The 18457-nt window shown below is 62.3% G+C and overlaps 1 protein-coding gene across 4 annotated transcripts; it reads right to left on the reverse strand.

Moving 5' to 3' along the window:
* Window positions 1-905: 905 nt before the first annotated feature.
* TBC1D10B (TBC1 domain family member 10B) lies at window positions 906-15591 on the reverse strand. Of its 4 annotated transcripts, none has more exons than XM_030547792.1 (10): window positions 15153-15591; window positions 13894-15041; window positions 10323-10422; window positions 9633-9740; window positions 9424-9530; window positions 8226-8340; window positions 7183-7248; window positions 6670-6859; window positions 5135-5289; window positions 906-4131 (listed from the first exon to the last, which is right to left on the reverse strand). In XM_030547792.1, the coding sequence occupies exons 1-10, from the start codon at window positions 15504-15506 to the stop codon at window positions 3442-3444; spliced, it is 3033 nt and encodes a 1010-aa protein (XP_030403652.1). In that variant the 5' UTR covers window positions 15507-15591; the 3' UTR covers window positions 906-3441. The 4 variants fall into 4 exon arrangements, with proteins under 4 accessions (XP_030403652.1, XP_030403653.1, XP_030403651.1 ...); XM_030547793.1 differs by having other exon boundaries at window positions 13894-14878; window positions 15005-15591; XM_030547791.1 differs by having other exon boundaries at window positions 13894-14822; window positions 14871-15591.
* Window positions 15592-18457: the final 2866 nt, after the last annotated feature.

Below are 18457 nucleotides of genomic sequence, written 5' to 3' on the forward strand. Positions count from 1 at the left end.
TGCAGAAGTTGGGGTGCATAGCCCCTTTGGGGGGTGCACAAGGCTTCCCCAGGTGTCCTACTCAGGTGGACTCACTGCGTGGAACAGGGGCTGAAGGATTCGAGGTCGGCCCAAGGAGGCGTACCCTAGTGTGTGCATGCCCTGGAAAGGGCCCCAATTCACGGCTATTCAGCTAGCACCAGCCTGTTCCCCCGTGACACCCTCAAAAGACTTTCAAGGAACCAAGACCCACAGTCCAAGGACTCTCAAAGAACTATGACCCTCAAAGACCCAAAGATCCTCCAAGACCCCCAACCCAACGACCCTTAAAGAGCCATGATCCCCAATCAGCCAATGATTCTCAGAGATCTAAACCCCAAAGGCCTTCAAAGAACCACAACCCCCAACAAGTGAATGATTCTCAAAGACCTACAATCCAGTGACCCTCAGACAGCCAGACTGACAACCCAATGACTCAAAACAGCCATGGCCCCCAAGGAGCCAATGATTCTGAATTGACCCTCAAAGAACCAATGACCAGCAAAGACCTAGAACCCAATGACCTTCAAAGAACCATCATGACCCACCAACCCAGCCTTCAAAGAGCCAGATCCCCAACCCAATGACCCTGAAAGAGCCCAATGACCATCAAAGACCTAGAATCCACTGACCCTCAAAGAACTGTGACCCCCAAGCCAATGACCTTCAAAGAGCCATGACCCCCAATCAGCCTATGATTCTGAAATGACCCAAGAGCCAATGATTCTCAAAGATCCATCGCCCACAACCCAAAGACCCTCAGAGCACTATACCCCCCAATCCAACGACACCCCCCCGAGCCCACAATTCTGAGAGCTACAACCCAAATGATCCTCGAAGAGCCATGCCCCCCAACCATGACACCCAAAGAACAGTGCTGCGCCTTCCAAGTTTGCAATTTTTTTTTTGTTAACCTTTTTAAACAAAGCGACAAAATAAAATCTCAGAGAATGAGGCACGAACAACAGAAAAGGGCAGGATGGGGCGAATGGAGAAGGAAGGAAAAAGAGGAGAGGTGTAAAATGTAAACATCCGGTTTTCTGCCCTTCCTGCCCAGGATGGAGGTGGCATAAAAAGAGAGGCTAGGGATTAGAGCCGGGGGGGTGGGGTGGGGGGGCTGTATCTCTGTATTCCAGTGTCTGTCCCATTAAATAAGACCTCATGGCCAAACCCAAAATGTCTGTATACATAATTACAATACCGAGACATATATATAATATATGTGTATAGAGAGACACGTATATACACAGGGTGGGAGGGAGAAAAGGGGGTGCTTGTTGGGTGGCAGATGGGAGTTACATTGGCTGTGGGGGGCAGCTAGCGGCATGATTTGTGGGAGAGGTGAATTGTGGGAATGAGGTTTGACTGGAGGCAAAGAGCAGTAATATGGTCTCTTGCTCCAAGGAGCCACTCTACAAGGTTAAGTTAAAGCCATGTCTTGCAAAGAGGGGAAACTGACGCAAAGGGGGAAGTGACTTTGTTGAAGTCACATGGGCAGGGAGTGACAGAGCTGGGGATAGAACCCAGGAGTCCTGATTCTCAGCCCAACCCCACACTCTAACCCACTAGCCCCCACTCCCTGCCTGGAGGCAGGGATAGAACCCAGGAGTTCTGGTGCTGTTTGCTAGCTTTACACAAGACAGTGGGGGTTGCGGGATTCCCATTGGGTCAGCCCCACCCCTCTTCCAGCCAGTGTGAAAGTGTTAGCCTCCCATCTGAGACCCCTGCTCTCCCTCCATGGGGCCAGTGGGTGTCCTCTAGTGGTCGCACAGCGTACCACAGTCAGAGAGAGAGAACATTCCAGTTATTGTAAGGGTGTTTGTTCATGCTTTTTAAGGGGTTGGGGGGGGGGTGTTGAGTCTGGGGGGACTGGAGTGTGTTGATGGTTGGGGTAAATCACAAATAAGCCAGGGAAGGGGAGGCAGGGAACTGACAAGACAAAAGAGATAACCAAGAGAGTATCCCGGGGGGGAGGGGGGTATTGTCTAGGAGCCAATTCAATATCCCCCCAGGGCAAATTAGGGGGGGCTATGTAGTGCTAGTTGGATACAGTTGCTCCTGAAAAAGTCCCATAGCATCAGCAACTGGGGGACTTTATTGGCTTCCTATTCACCAACACTGGGGACTCGATAAAATTTATCACGGCTCTCACGTGAAATAAACTTTATTGAGACCCATGTCTGCAAACACTGGGACATCGATAAAGCTCATCCCAGCTCTCACATGGAATAGGATATTCTGTCTGCAAACACTGGAGTGTCGATAAAGCTCATCCCTGCCCTGACATGGAATGCCATGCTCTGGCTGCGAACATTGGGTTGTCAATAAAGTTCATCCCCCACTCTTACAGGGAAGAAACTTTATTGACACCTTGTCAGCAAAGTGGGCCACCAATAAAGTTCACCATTTTTCCCCGAAGGCCCCAAAGGAGACCATAACAGTGGGCCGCCAGGGTACCACACAAGTAATGAAGCCCCAGGTGGGGACAAGGAATGAACTTTATTGAAAGCCCAGCACTGGCAGACGAGAACAGTCCAGTTTTCCAACACTGGGCTATCGATAAACTTTACTCCTTGCCACAAAAATCCTGTGCTGGGAGATGGAAGAACTTTCCTGTTCTCTTGTCTGCAAGCACTGGGCTATCGATAAAGTTTCTCACCTGGCACGTGACTTTAGTGACACCTTCTTGAGAGGCGGACGAGCTTTCCTGATGCCCTGTCGGGGACCACTGGGCTACAGATAAATAAAAGAATGTGGTGTTGGGACAGGGAGGAACGTATGCCCTGTCTGCATAACCTGGGCTGTCAATAAAGTTCATCCGTCTTGCCACTGAAAGTCAAAGTAGAAGAACTTTATCGATACCTGTGTCTATCAACAAGAACTGCGTTTGGGGGTGAACAGCACAAAGAGGAGTGCTCCTGCTAGCATGGGGGCAAGAGGGTGGCTCTTAAAACCAACCTCTCCCGAGGAGAGGGGCGGGGGGAGTGTAGGGTTGGAGTGGTTAAATAGTTTGAAGGGGATTCCCCTATCTACAGTAAACGGGCTGGAGTATTATTAATACAATGATATTCTGGTTAAGACTTGAGGGGGCCAGGCCCCACACCCCTGGGAGAGCGCTTGGAGGGAGGGGTGTACCTGTTCGGTCCACCGACGGGAGGGAAGGACACAGAAAGGCGAGGGGCAGCACAGTAGTCGTTTGGCTTTCAAAGTCATTAAGCAGGTCCCCTCCTGGCAGGGGGAAGATTGTGGGGCACCCCCTGGAGGCTAGCTCAGAGCTCAACACTCTCTTGTCTTTTAGATTCCACCTTCCTCCCAGGCGGCGACCCCACCCCATCTGAGTCTCCTCACTCCTTGGTCCTTGGCTGAATCTGTGGTGGGTCGGAGGCAGCAGGGCCCCCCCCGGTTGTCCCACCTCCACTCCGCTCAGAAGTAAGTGTCCTGCAGCACAGAGCCTGCTGGGGGATCCCCATCTTGCCCCCCGTCCTCAGCACGGGGCGGGGCTTTGGCTTCCTTCCGGCGCATGGAGACCTTCCTCTCTTTCTTCTGCTTGGCCTCCTCCTTGGCGCGTTCCTTCTGCTGCTTCCGCTCCAGCTTCTCCTTCTCCTTCTTCTCCTGCTTCTCCCGCTCCTTCTGCAGCCGCTCCCGCTCCTTCTCCTGCTTCTCCCGCTCCTTCTGCAGCCGCTCCCGCTCCTTCTCCTTCTTCTTCTCCTTCACTCCCCCCTTCTTGGGCCCCCCCAGCGGTGTGTTGTTCCCCGTGGGGGAGGGCAGAGCGGGGTGGAGCCCTTCCGACACCACCTGGCCTGGGGCAGCAGCTGGAGTGGGGGCAGAGGAGACGGCCAGGCTGCCCATGGGGTGGGCAGGGAAGAAGTTGCCCCCCGTGCTCGCCCCGCTGCCGCCACGGGCCGCCCGCTGTTTGAAGCCGGTGAGGCTGAGCAGGCTGGCGCTGGAGGTCAGCGGGGGGTTCATCCGGTGACACTCTTCATGGATGGCGCGGGAGCCGTGGAGGCGGCGAGAGGGTTTATGCTGCAGCTCCCCGCGGGTCTCGCGCCACTTCTTGAGCTGCGTGGCGTTCTCACGCTCAATCAGCGCTTCCGTCACAGGCAGGTTCACCACCTGTGGGCGGGAGGCACAGGTCAGACACCCAGCGGCACACTGCCCTCTGGAGAACTAGCCTGGGGTCTGCACCAACCCAGAGCGCCTCCTACTGGGTAATCCACCCCATCCCCTGCAGCACAGCACCCCCTAGTGCCGGGGTGGGCAAACTACGGCCACGGGCCAGATCCAGCCCAACAGCCGTTTTAAGCTGGCTCCGCAAGCTCCCACTGGGGAGCGGGGTCTGGGGCTTGCCCAGCTCTGGCACTCAAGCCAGGGCGCTGGGTCAAGGGCCGCACCATGCAGCTCCTGGAAGCCGTGGCATGACCCTGCTCCAGCTCCTATGCGCTCCAATGGCCCCCTCTGGCACTCCATTGGGAACTGCAGGGGCAGTGCCTGCAGATGGGGCAGCGTGCAGAGCCACCTGGCCGCACCTCCGCCTAGGAGCCGGAGAAGGGACATGCTGCTGCTTCCAGGAGCTGCTTGAGGTAAGCGCCGCCTGGAGCCTGCACCCCGAGCCTCTCCCCATGCCCCAACCTCTTGCCCCAGCCCTGATCCCCTCCTGCCCTCCGAACTCCTCAATCCCAGCCCGGAGCACCCTCCTACACCCCAAACTCCTCAGCCCCACCCCAGAGCCAGCACCCCCTGCCCCGCACCTCAACCCCTTTTGTGAGCATTCATGGCCTGTCACACAGTTTGTATTCCCAGATGTGGCCCTCGGGCCAAAAACTTTGCCCACCCCTGCCCTACTGCCACACTGGCACCAGCACCAACTGCCAGGGGAGAGCCTGTACTCACTCTCTGAAGTACAGCACCCTTGGGAGTCAGGGCCAGCCTTGACTACCAGGGGAGAGCGCCCCCTGCTGAGTTCCTGCCCCACTCCCTGCAGCACAGCGCGCCCTAGTGCCGCATTGGGGCCAGCTCTGACTGCTACGGGACAGCACCCCCTGCTGAGCCATGGTGGTCTCCCTTCCACATCCTGACCCAGCCAGGCCCTTACTCAGTGCCGCCGGGTGGGGCTCACCTCCTGGATGAGGAAGTCCTCTTGCATGCTCTGAGCTGGCAGGTTGCGCAGCTTCTCCATGGTTTCGTACATGCCCTGGCAGCTGCGCAGCTTGTCCACTGAGCCCAGAGTGTTCCGGAGAAGGACCAGGCCCACCCGGAAGACAATCTTCACCCCTGGGGTGGGGAAAGGGTAGAGAGACTGGTGTGAGTCATGGGGTTTCAGGGACCTGGTGCTGGGTGTCAGCCATGCACACATAGGGAGGAGAGAGGAGGTGGGGTCAGTTGGATAGGTGGTTGGGTTGGATGTAGAGTGACGAGATAGCAAGTGTGACGGGGGAGGGGGATAATAGGTGCCTATGTAAGACAAAGTCCCAAATATGGGGACTGTCCCTATAAAATCAGGACATCTGGTCACCCTAGTTGGATGGGACATCTGGGTTGGGTTGGATTGGCTTGAGCTGGATGGGATGGTTGAGTTGATGGAAGATAAGTTACCAGATCAGGCTGATGCAGTGAGTTGGGTTGGACGCATGGTTGATATGGGTTGGGTTGATCAGATGGATGGTTGGTTTGGAGGGACTGAGCTGGGTTGGATTGGCTTGGCTTGTATGGACTGGTTGAGGGATGCCTGGTTGATTTAGACTGGGCTGAATGGTTGGTTGGACAGTTGGTTGGGTAGGATGGCTGGGTTAGATGGATTGATGGTGATTGGCTGGTTGAGCTGGATGGGGAATGGGTTGGATGGGGAATGGGTTGGACTGGTCAGATGTATGGATGAGGGATGGGTTGGATGGTCATATGGATGGACAGCGGATTGGATGGGACAGTTGGATGGATAGAAAATGGGTTGGGCTGGTCAGAAGGACGGATGGATGGTTGGGTTGGTCAGATGGATGGCTAGCTAGTTGGGATGGGACGATAGACGGATGGTTGGTAGGGTTGGACTGGTCAAGAAGATGGATGGTTGGCTGGGATGGGAGATCAGTTGGCCTGATCAGATAGGTAGGATGGCTGGATGGATGCTGGATGGGTTGGTCACATGGATGGATGGTACCATTGATCAGGTGGAGGGATGGTTGGCTTGGGTTGGTCAGATGCACAGATGGGACAGCTGGATGGATGGAGAATGGGTTGGGTTGGTTGGATGGATGGATGGAGAATGGGTTGGGTTGGTCAGACGGATGGATGGATGGACGGGGAGTGGCTTGGCTTGGTCAGACAGATGGATGGGGAGTGGGTTGGGTTGGCTTGGTCAGACGGATGGATGGAGAATGGGTTGGGTTGGTCAGACGGAGGGATGGAGAATGGGTTGGGCTGGTCAGACGGATGGATGGAGAATGAGTTGGGTTGGTCAGACGGAGGGATGGAGAATGGGTTGGGCTGGTCAGACAGATGGATGGAGCGAGGGTGGGTTGGGATGGGACGATAGACTGAGTTGGAGGGTTGGGTTGGGTTGATTGGCTGGGTTGGACTGAATTGGGCTGATGGATTACGCTGGGCAGTGACACTCATGCAGAGGGCTGGACGGGTGTACAGAACAGGGGGACATCTCACCCTCGCAGAAGAACATATCCCAGACGCGCAGCACAGAAGCCCAGGGCAGGGTGCGGGAGAAGATGCACATGAACCACTCCGTCATGTAGAGGATGGGATCAATCTTGTATTTCTTCAAGTGCCGATAGGCCATGGGGGATGCCCGGCGCAGCAGGGCAAAGAAGATCTCTCCATCCAGCTGGATGGCTTCCTGTCGGGGGGAGGGGAACACATCAGCCCCTGCTCTGGCTCTGCCATCCCCTGCCAGCCCCACTCCCAAACACCCTCTCTTGTCCCTCCATCCCCCAACACTTCCCCTTCCCATTCTTCACTGCTCACCCCCACAAGGTGTCCTTATTCCCTGCCATCAACCCCCGTCCTTCCCCGTACACTCCTACCTGTCCTCGTCCCACAACACCAACACCCCCCACTCCACCAATGATCACTCGGCAGAATCCCCCTCTCAGAGAGGGGAAGGTGGACTCCAACCCTGAGACCGCCCTGCCCTGCCCCACCAGCGGGGGTGCTACTCACCAGCCCTGCGCTGTAGTAGCCTGGCAGGTACTTCTCACAGATCTGCACCAGGCACCAGAAGGCTTGCTGCGGGGACAGAGAGAAGGGGGAGACATCAGACAGACAGACAGAAACCAAGAGACACGACTGACACCAGAGAGAGGATCCAGCCCCAGGGCGTAGCTGCACTACGTGGACAGACGGGTTTCTCCCCTCCATGTGGTTAATCCAGCTCCTTCTGTCGACCAGGCCTCATCTACCCTGGGGCTTAGGTCGACCTCACTGCAGTGCTCAGAGTGAGATTTTCCCAGCCCAGGGAGACCCAGCTAGGTCACTCGAAATTTGAGGTGTAGACCAGGTCTCAGACACCCCCCAGAGAGGAGACCCAGACACGCACCGAGGATATGTCTACACACACACACACACACACGTGTTCCTAACCCACATTAGAGAACTCGGCTGGAGACAGCAGCTGTGGCGTCGCTGGTATTTTAACCCCGTTAGCTCCCGGGGATTAACACACACACAGAGGTTTTCGCAGTCCCAGCCAGAGGCAGACAACGCAGGAATGGAGGGAGACGGGGGAAAACCCCCAACACATGTAACAGGGGAATGAAGATGCACACGACGGACAGACTGACCAGACTGGGATGGACAGAGTGACAGACAACGCTTCGGGCTGGAGAGTGAGAGGGGAAGAAACGGGAGCCGGAAAACACACACAAAACACAATCATGCAAAAGAGACATGGACGACAGACTAAATGCACAGATGCTATGTCAGATGGGAGGGGTACTGCCCAGAGAAGGGGACAGAACCCTAGAATCCTGGCTCCCAGCCCCCCCCGCGCTCTAACCACTAGACCCCAGTCACCTCCCAGAGCCAGGGAGAGACTCCAGGAGTCCTGGCTCCCAGCCCCAAATCCAAGAAGTGCCCAGAGGTAAAACCAGCCAGACATGTAAGAAGCAAGAGGGGATCGGGGGAGGCATGACGCTGGGGCTTTCTCAAACAGAGGGGGGGGGGCTCTCACTCAGCCACAGGGGGCGCTAGCGGGCTGCTCTTACCTCAGCGGGCATGTGCATCAGCAGGACAGCAGCCACGGGGGCCTGGGCCTGGCAGTACCCTTCGTCAGGCCGGTAAATGGTGTAGGCTTTTAGGATGCGGTATAAGTCCTGCTGCCTGTGGGCAGGAAAGGGATGGGGGTCAGACACATAGAGGGGCCTTGCCCTCTAGGGGGCGCCGGCCCCAGCCCCAGGGCGGGGACTGGCTGGTTCCAAGGATGGGCGATGGGACACGGGGCCTGTTCCCTCTAGGGGGCGCCGGCTCCAGCCCCAGGGCAGGGACTGGCTGGCTCAGGGGATGGGTGATGGGATATGGGACCTGTCCGCTCTAGGGGGCGCCGGCTCCAGCCCCAGGGCAGGGACTGGCTGGCTCAGGGGATGGGCGATGGGACACGGGGCCTGTCCGCTCTAGGGGGGGCCGGCTCCAGCCCCAGGGCAGGAACTGGCTGGCTCAGGGGATGGGTGATGGGACACGGGGCCTGTCCCCTCTAGGGGGCGCCGGCTCCAGCCCCAGGGCGGGGACTGGCTGGCTCAGGGGATGGGCGATGGGACGCGGGGCCTGTCCGCTCTAGGGGCCGCCGGCTCCAGCCCCAGGGCAGGGACTGGCTGGCTCAGGGGATGGGCGATGGGACACGGGGCCTGTTCCCTCTAGGGGGCGCCGGCTCCAGCCCCAGGGCGGGGACTGGCTGGCTCAGGGGATGGGCGATGGGACGCGGGGCCTGTCTCCTCTAGGGGGCGCCGGCTCCAGCCCCAGGGCGGGGACTGGCTGGCTCAGGGGATGGGTGATGGGACGCGGGACCTGTCCGCTCTAGGGGGCGCCGGCTCCAGCCCCAGGGCAGGGACTGGCTGGCTCAGGGGATGGGTGATGGGACACGGGGCCTGTCCCCTCTAGGGGGCGCCGGCTCCAGCCCCAGGGCGGGGACTGGCTGGCTCAGGGGATGGGCGATGGGACGCGGGGCCTGTCCCCTCTAGGGGGCGCCGGCCCCAGCCCCAGGGCGGGGACTGGCTGGCTCAGGGGATGGGACACGGCGCCTGTCTCCTCTAGGGGGCGCCGGCTCCAGCCCCAGGGCGGGGACTGGCTGGCTCAGGGGATGAGTGATGGGATATGGGACCTGTCCCCTCTAGGGGGCGCCGGCTCCGATCCAGCTCAGGAAAGGAACTAGGAGGTTCTGGCCCAATGGGGGCTCCCCCGGTCACTCACCCGTGGCCTCCTCTGGCGGCAAACATCTCGTGGAAGGGGAACTGCCGGTGCAGATCCTTTTCAATCACATCCAGCCACTTGGGGTCTCCGGGCTGGCGCTCCAGCTCCTAGGAGTCATGGGGACAGGGGGTGAGACTCGGCCCCAGCTGCCCGTCCCCCCCCGCCTCTCCCTGCTCCCCAAAACCACCCCGGAGGGGGAGGCCACGCACCTCAAATTTCCCGGGGTTCTGATCCAGGAGCTCCTTGCTGTTCGAGAGCAGCTGCCAGGCTTTGGCCCGGAGAGAAGAGGGGATCCCCTTCCGACAGCGCAGCTTCACCTACGGAACAAGAGCCGACATGGTCGCGCTGCACAGCGCCCCCTGCTGGGCGAGGCCAGGCCAGGAGCTGCCCCTCCACAGCGCCCCCTGCTGGGCGAGGCCAGGCCAGGAGCTGCCCCCACAGCGCCCCCTGCTGGACGAGGCCAGGCCAGGAGCTGCCCCCCCACAGCGCCCCCTGCTGGACGAGGCCAGGCCAGGAGCTGCCCCCCCACAGCGCCCCCTGCTGGGCAAGGCCAGGCCAGGAGCTGCCTCCACAGCGCCCCCTGCTGGGCAAGGCCAGGCCAGGAGCTGCCCCCCACAGCGCCCCCTGCTGGGCGAGGCCAGGCCAGGAGCTGCCCCCCCACAGTGCCCCCTGCTGGGCTGGAGTCCCTGGGAGCTCCCCCCCACAGCGCCCCCTGCTGGGCGAGGCCAGGCCAGGAGCTGCCCCCCACAGCGCCCCCTGCTGGGCTGGAGTCCCCGGGAGCTCCCCCCCACAGCCAGCACTGCCCCCTTCCCACAGCGCCCCTGCTGGGTGAGGCCAGGCTGAAGCAGCCGGGAGCTCCCCCCACAGTCTGGCTCCCCACAGCGCCCCCTACAACTCACCTTCTGGAATCGCCGCGAGAGCCATTTATCCCAGTGGGAAAACATATCGAGCCATTTGAGCTCCCGCTGCCGCGCCACGTCCACCGGGATGGTGCTCTCCCTGTGTGTGGGGGGGGGAATGGAATCAGAGACACGGCGCGGCCACACCCCACCAGCCAGCACGGCGGGGGGGCCTGTCAGTGGGGCAAGCTTCCCCACAGCAGTGCCATGGAGGGCGAGCGGGGCCGCTGGCGCTGAGCTTCCCCACCCAGGGGAGGGCACAGGAGGGGGCTGGGGGGCAGGAAGCAGACTACCCCCGTTGGGGCACGTCGGCTCCCAGCCTGCAACGGGAACTGGGGCCCTATCAAGCCATCTAGGATGTTTGTAATTATAAGAGAGACCTCGGCTTCCCCCCCCAGCACTGCCGGTGCTCCTCACTCCCGACCTGCAGCCCCTGCTAGCCCAGCCCTGCCCCCCCAGCCCTGCCGGTGCCCCTCACTCCCGACCCGCAGCCCCTACCAGCCCAGCCCTGCCCCCCCCCAGCTCTGCCGGTGCCCCTCACTCCCGACCCGCAGCCCCTACCAGCCCAGTCCTGGGCTCCCCTGCCCCCAGCTCTACCCAAGCTCCATCCCAGGGATATGGTGGGTGGCTTTGACCGGGAAGTGAAATGAACAAGGTCCCAAGTGAAACAGACCCGCCCGGTTTCCATTCCCCCGGGAGGAAGGAGAAAACACACTGGGGCCGAAACGATTCTGCGTCCAGCAGCAGCCACCTCCCAGCACCAGCCCCCGAGCTCTCGGTTCCCACTTCCCAAGCAGCCCCCCTGCCTGTTCCGCTGCTGGCCCCTCCCGAGCCCAGATCCAGCCCCAGGCTGGGGAACCAGCTGGCTCAGGGGAGGGGGACGGGACGCCGAGCCCCCTAGATCAACACCAGGGAAGCCGTTCCAAGCTGATGCCCTGTCATGTCATGAGTCTGCTGAGTCTCAGCCAGTGCGTCCCCGCCTCTCCATTCCCACCCCTCATGGGCGATGACCAGGCCCCCCAGCAGCCAGGCCCAGGGCAGAATGGCCCATGGAGCTGGCCCTGCGCTATGCGGGGGGGCAGACTGAGCTCCCACTCCACAGGCCCAGGGTAGCGAGTGGATGGGCGGGGGGAGGGCGGAGAAACAGGAAGTGGTGGCTTGGGGCTGCCTCATTGAGAAACTCAGGAAGGGAAGCTGGGGCGTTCACACGAGCGTGGGGGGGGAGTGGGGAGATGCCCCTTCTACGCCATCGCCCCCCACTGCAGAGCTGTGGCTGGAGGGTCTGTCTCCCTGCACGGATCAGCCCTCCCCACGCCCCAGCCATCCCACTGCTCAGCCTCTGCCCCCCAGGGCCCAGCCATCCCACGGCCCAGCCATCCCACTGCTCAGCCTCTGCCCCCCAGGGCCCAGCCATCCCACTGCTCAGCCTCTGCCCCCCAGGGCCAGCCACCCCAGGGCCCCGCCTCTGACCCCCAGGGCCCAGCCATCCCAGGGCCCAGCCTCTATCCCCCACGCCTCAGCCATCCCAGGGCCCAGCCGCTGACCCCCAGGGCCAGCCACCCCAGGGCCCAGCCATCCCAGGGCCCAGCCTCTATCCCCCACGCCCCAGCCATCCCACGGCTCAGCCTCTGCCCCCCAGGGCCCAGCCATCCCACGGCTCAGCCTCTGCCCCCCAGGGCCAGCCACCCCAGGGCCCCGCCTCTTACCCCCAGGGCCCAGCCATCCCAGGGCCCAGCCTCTATCCCCCAAGCCCCAGCCATCCCACGGCTCAGCCTCTGCCCCCCAGGGCCCAGCCATCCCACGGCTCAGCCTCTGCCCCCCAGGGCCAGCCACCCCAGGGCCCCGCCTCTGACCCCCAGGGCCCAGCCATCCCAGGGCCCAGCCTCTATCCCCCACGCCTCAGCCATCCCACGGCTCAGCCTCTGCCCCCCAGGGCCCAGCCATCCCAGGGCCCAGCCTCTGACCCCCAGGGCCCAGCCATCCCACGGCTCAGCCTCTGCCCCCCAGGGCCAGCCACCCCAGGGCCCAGCCTCTGACCCCCAGGGCCCAGCCTCTATCCCCCACGCCCCAGCCATCCCACTGCCCAGCCTCTGCCCCCTAGGGCCCAGCCATCCCACGGCCCAGCCTCTGCCCCCCAGGGCCAGCCATCCCAGGGCCCAGCCTCTACCCCCCACGCCCCAGCCATCCCAGGGTCCAGCCTCTACCCCCCAGGGCCCAGCCATCCCAGGGCCCAGCCTCTACCCCCCACGCCCCAGCCATCCCACGGCTCAGCCTCTGCCCCCCAGGGCCCAGCCATCCCAGGGCCCAGCCTCTGCCCCCCAGGGCCCAGCCATCCCAGGGCCCAGCCTCTGCCCCCCAGGGCCCAGCCACCCCACGGCTCAGCCTCTGCCCCCCAGGGCCCAGCCATCCCACGGCTCAGCCTCTGCCCCCCAGGGCCCAGCCACCCAACGGCTCAGCCTCTGACCCCCAGGGCCCAGCCACCCCACGGCTCAGCCTCTGACCCCCAGGACCCAGCCACCCCAGGGCCCAGCCTCTGACCCCACATGGATCGTCCCAGTCTCCCCCCTCACCACCTAAGCCCCATACACACACCCAAGGGTCCCCCTACATCCATACCTGGGCCCAACATCCTCACCTCTTCCCCCGGCCCCACTCAGTCCCTCCCTAACAGGCCCAGGCGCCGCTCCCCACCCCCTCATCCCGGTCTCCCCCCACTCCCATCCCTGCCTGGATCAGCCCCTCGGCCCAGCCAGTCTGGTCTTGCCTTCTCCCCTCCCCTCGGCCTCCGGATCAGCTCCTGGGCCCAGCTTCCAACACCCTGGTTCCTCCACCCAGTCATCCCCTCCCCAGCCCCCAGGGACTCAGAGCAGCGGGGGGCAGGCCCTGAGCCCAGCCAGCGTGGAAAGACACCTGCTCCTGTCAAGCCACCCACGTGCCGAGCGGGCCAGGTCTCGGCCCCTGACCCCAGCCCCCGACACCGACCAGGGCTAGTTTGTGGGGAGCGAGGGGAGGCAGAGCGGGGCCGGGTGTGGGAGGGAGCTCAAGTTCCCGACGCAGTGGGGATTCACCCCCGAAAGCTCCTGCTCCAATTCGCCTGCCAGTCTATAAGGTGCCAAGTTCCCTAGGAGTTTTGTTTCGGCCTGAGAGGGGGGTGGAGGAGCAGAGCCTCCCAGGGAAGGAAAACGGGCCTAAGCAGGCTCCAGGCATGGCTCCCCCAGGGCGACACGGGGCTGGGCGGGGAGGCTGCGGCAGAGGGACGGGTCGGGAGAGCCAGAAAGATCCCTGCTCCAGGCACTCCCTGGCCACAGCTCTCGGCCTCTCTGCTGAGGCTGCCAAGGTTGGGCCGGGCAGCACCCGCAGGCCCTGCACGGATCGGGGCTGAGACCCAACACACTCGCTGCCTGCTGGGGCCCGTGAACGGGGGTCAGCGGGGAATTGCCGTCTGACCCTGAGAACAGATGGGAGCTGGAGGCCCATTTCCCACCCCCCTGAGCCAGCCAGTCCCCTGCCCTGGCACCAGCGCCCCCTAGAGAAAGAACAAACATGACAGGTGGGTGGCTCGGGTACTCACAGCATCCCTGAGTGCTGGTTGCCCCCCAAGAAGCCATATTTGTCTGTTCTGCGGTAGGCCAAGCCATTGATCTCTGAGTCTGAGCCTAGGGAGCTGACGTCGTCCAAGAACCCAGGGCCACTCAGGGACTCCAAGGTGCCTGACATGAGGCTGACCGAATCCAGGTAACTCAGGGTGTCTGGAGCCGGCGGGGGCCTGGGAGGTGGGATTCCAGGACCCAGGCTGGACTGCGACCCCATGTCCTGGGAGGCGGTGGACCCCAGGTCTGCAGACCCCTCTGTCGCAGTGGGAGAGCTCTTCTCCGGCACCACCAGGCTGGGCGCCGCCACCACCACGGACGGCGAGGGGAAGGGCGCCGGGAGGGGCTTCACCGGGGTGCACGGGGCTGCAGTTTCCGTGGCGGGAGATGGTGTGGGAGAGGCCACCGCCATGGTGACCGTTTCCATGGGACCCGTCACCACGTCGACCCCTGCCATCTGCATCATTTCCATGGAAACCATCCCTGTGGCGGCCGCCATGGTGGCTACAGGTGCCGTTACCACGGGAGACACCACCGAATCAGTGTCGTTGCCCGTTGGCCCCGGACACACCACCCTGCTGCTCGTCGCCGCTGCCATGCTGCCTGGCGACGCCGTCGTGTTGCCTAGAGACACCACCACATGGCCTGTAGCTGTCAGAGATGCTGCTAGGTTGCTTGGAGATGCCGTCACAGTGCTGGTTGCCACCACGGTGACCAGTGACACCATCCCACTGCCCGTTGCCGGCGGAGATGTCACTAGGCTCGCTATCGCCATGGAAGATGTCATCCCACTGCCCGTCATTGGCGGAGATGTCGCCAGGCTCCCTGTCGCCATGGAAGATGTTGCCCCGCTGCCCGTCGCCAGCGGAGATGTCACCAGGCTCCCTGTCGCCATGGGAGACGACGACGCCTCGCTGCCTGTCGCCAGGCTCCCTGTCGCCGTGGGAGACGACGACACCCCGCTGCCTGTCGCCGGCGGAGATGTCACCAGGCTCCCTGTCGCCGTGGGAGACGCCGCCGCCCCGCTGCCCGTCGCCGGCGAAGATGTCGCCAGGCTCCCTGTCGCCGTGGGAGACGACGACACCCCGCTGCCTGTCGCCGGCGGAGATGTCGCCAGGCTCCCTGTCGCCTCGGGAGATGCCGCCGCCCCGCTGCCCGTCGCCGGCGGAGATGTCGCCAGGCTCCCTGTCGCCGCGGGAGATCCCGTCGTCGGCGGAGATGTCACCAGGCTCCCTGTCGCCCTGGGAGACGACGACGCCCCGCTGCCCGTCGCCGGCGGAGATGTCGCCAGGCTCCCTGTCGCCGTGGGAGACGACGACGTCTCGCTGCCCGTCGCCGGCGGAGATGTCGCCAGGCTCCCTGTCGCCGTGGGAGACGCCGCCGCCCCGCTGCCCATTGCCGTGGGAGACGACGCCCCACTGCCCATCGCCCCGTTGCCCCCAGGCCCGGCCGAGGCCGACGGCGTCGTGGCCGGGGGTCTGGGTGCCGGCGGGGTTGGCGTCGCCATGGCGCTCATCTTGGCGGTGTAGAGCGCCGAGCGGGGGGCGTTGTACCGGGGTGGGGGCGACGGAGTGTCGCCAGCCCCCATCTCCATGGCGACAGCCGGCTCCTCCCCCCCCCAGCCCTTGGGGGGGCGGCCTAGTGGTCCCCACCGAGGCCTGGGCTAGAGTGATGGGGGAGGGAGGCGGAGGCAGGAGCCTCGCTGGGTCTCTGCCTTGGCCTGAGCATCCAGCAACCAGAAGCCAGGGCGGCCCCCCCCAGGCTGCGCGCGCAGCCCGGCAGTGCCACGTGGGAGGACGGCCAATCCCAGGGCGCGAGGGCAACCGGGCCAGCCAATTAGAAGGGAGGAGGGGGAGGGTTGTGGGAGGGCGGGTCGGAGAGAGCGGGAGCAGCTCCGAGATGGGCCAATCGGGGCAAGGAAGGTCGGGGTTCCGGCCAATCGGGGAGATGGCAATCAAAAGAGGAAGGGCGGGTGAGCGAAGGGCTGGGGCGATGGGCCGGGACCAGTGGATGTGGCCAATCAGAGCAGAGGTATTGCTCCAGCCACCCAATCGGAAGGTGAGGTTAAACCAATCAACACAGAGACAGGAGGGTCGGACCTGTAAGAGGAAGGGGCGGGTCTAACGCTAAATTCAACCAATCCTAGGAGGACCGGCGTTAGCTCAGCCAATTAGTGGCCAAACAGGGTCGCAGTTTAACCAATCAGTGTCGGGGACACCTCCAGCTGACGCCGGCAGCCCAAGAGCCTTGTCTGTTGGCCAATAAAACATCGGAGCGGGAAACTGAACGGCGACTCCTCGAGCCAATGAGCGCGGACTTAGGGAGGGAGCGGCAGGCTCCTCAACAAATGGGCACCCAAGAGCGGGCAGCTCAGAACGGGGCGGACTGCGCCAAGGGAGGGGGGGCCCTTTGGTGGCAGTTGGGCGGTTGATTGGCGGTTATCTCAACCAATAGGAGAGAGGGATGGCGGAAGTGGCCGCCAATGGAAAGCAAGGTGGGAGGGAGCCCAGCAGCAGCCAATGGGAAGTGAGCTTGGGGTTGGCCGAGTTGAAAAGGATTCTGGGAGTTTGGTCAAGTGGTGTAACCCAGTTAGAGGGGGAGGGGGAGCCAGGACTCCTGGGTTCTGTCCCAGCTCTAGGAGGGGAGTGGGGCTGGGAGCCTGGGTTCTCTCCCTAGTTTGGGGGAGGGGTGAGGTCCCAGGCTTTCCTGGCAGGTGCTGCCGGGGGGGGGGGGGGATTGGAGTCACATGACATGAAATGGCAAGTCCCTGGGGGGGTTACCCATGGGGGTGGCAGAAGGGGGGGCGAGGGAGTGAAGTAGCCCCTGGAAACATCCCAGTACCTTCGAGGGGTGGGGGGCAGGGTTGGCTGAGCAGGAGCCCCTGGGGATGGGGCTACCCGGGGGGGGGAGGGGACAGTCCCTCCTCCCACTGGACACTTCTCCCCCTTCTCTCCTTCACGTGATCAAAGACCCTTAAAGCTCAGTGGTTTGAGAGTTGGCCTGATAAACCCAGAGCTGTGAGTTCAGTCCTTGAGGGGGCCATGTAGGGATTTAGTTGGGGTTGGTCCTGCTTTGAGCAGGGGGTTGGACTAGATACCTCCTGAGGTTCCCTTCCAACCCTGAGATTCTGTGATTCTAAAGACCCCAGCTGCTTCCCATCCTGCCTTCATATGTGAGGGCTGGGAGCCAGGACTCGTGGGTTCTCTGACAGGGGAGTGGGGTGAAGTGCAGGGTGGGACAGGGAGCCCAAAAAAACTGATTGTGCTTCCCATTTCTAACCCTGACACACGGTTGCCCCACCCCCTTCACCTGCATGAATGTTCACTCTGGACCCTAAGGATGGCCATTGCATCATTTGGAGCCTGTTTGCAGAGTCCTTTAGCAGGGAGATTCAGCCTGCTCTGGGATTGGAGGTGGAGCTCTGAATTGTGGGAGGGGCTTATGCACAAGATTCCCCTCCCCCTCAACCCATCCCACCTGGTTTATTCAGCTTGATCTCCCCTCTCCCCTGTACCAGCTCTTGGCACATAGGGGCAGGTGGTAGATCCCAGTGTGTGTTGGGTGCAGGGCACAAGGCTGGCCCCTAAGCAGAGATCGGTGTGCCGTGGGGGTGGGGAGGGCCACCCCAGGGCTGGGAAGATTGGCGTGAGGGTTGCCAAGTTGTCGGTGGCTCGGACGAGACAGCTGGTGCCGCCTGTCTTGAGAAGGAAACTTTCTCCAGGGTGCCCAGATACCCAGGAACAGGGAGGGGGACAGAGAGGGATATGGCACACACAGGACAGTCCCACACAGTCCCTGCCCCAGGGCACAGAGACACCCCACTAGGCCATTCCCACCCAGAGGTGATCTGTCAAGTCTGTCCATCCCCTTCCCACACCCCTCCATTTATCTCTCCCTCCATCTATGTCTCTCTCACGGAGATACAAAACAGAGGCCAAGCAGTGGGGTGGGGTCATCTCATAGTGGGGACCCTTATTGGGCTGACACACATGAGAACAACAGAAGAGATTCAGAGTTCAAGAACAGGGCCCTTGGATCGTGTGGGGGGACCCATATAGGGGTGACACATGGAGGGTGGGGGAACTGATCCTTTCAGTGGGGACCACTATTGGGGAGACACATGGAGAGAGGGAGGGAGGGTGCATGTGTGATGAGTTGGAGCAATAGCTGAATATTATAGGTGGACCCATAGAGGGGTGGCCCACACATGGGGGGGTGGGGGCAGCAGAGAAGTCCCTCAGAGGGGAATGGGGGGATCTGAACCTTGTAGGGGGGCCCATATTGGGGTGCCACATATGGAGGCACAGACCTGGGAGGCCCATATGGGGGAGAGATGGGGCAGGAGCATGAGATCTGGATCTTTTAGGGGGACCCCTATTGGGGTGACACATGGAGGAGCAGATGGGACAAGAGAGGGGGACTCATAAAGGTGTGACACAGGGAGCAGCAGATGGTGCAAAAGAGGGGGGACCCATACTGGGGGTGATACTGGGGAGCAGGTGGGGCCCAATATTGGGGTGACACCTGGGGGCAGCAGAGGAGGTG

Source organism: Gopherus evgoodei, unplaced genomic scaffold (genome assembly GCF_007399415.2).
Source record: "Gopherus evgoodei ecotype Sinaloan lineage unplaced genomic scaffold, rGopEvg1_v1.p scaffold_71_arrow_ctg1, whole genome shotgun sequence".
Classification (NCBI taxonomy): Eukaryota; Metazoa; Chordata; order Testudines; family Testudinidae; genus Gopherus; species Gopherus evgoodei.

Excerpts from the sequence above, each read along its gene's own strand:
- TBC1D10B (XM_030547790.1), bottom strand. The coding sequence starts at position 15,506 with ATGGAGATGGGGGCTGGCGACACTCCGTCGCCCCCACCCCGGTACAAC. Across the intron at positions 8,341-9,423 it reads GCCGCCAGAGGAGGCCACGG|GCAGCAGGACTTATACCGCA; the intron begins GTGAGTGACCGG and ends TCCTGCCCACAG. Across the intron at positions 7,249-8,225 it reads TGATGCACATGCCCGCTGAG|CAAGCCTTCTGGTGCCTGGT; the intron begins GTAAGAGCAGCC and ends CTGTCCCCGCAG.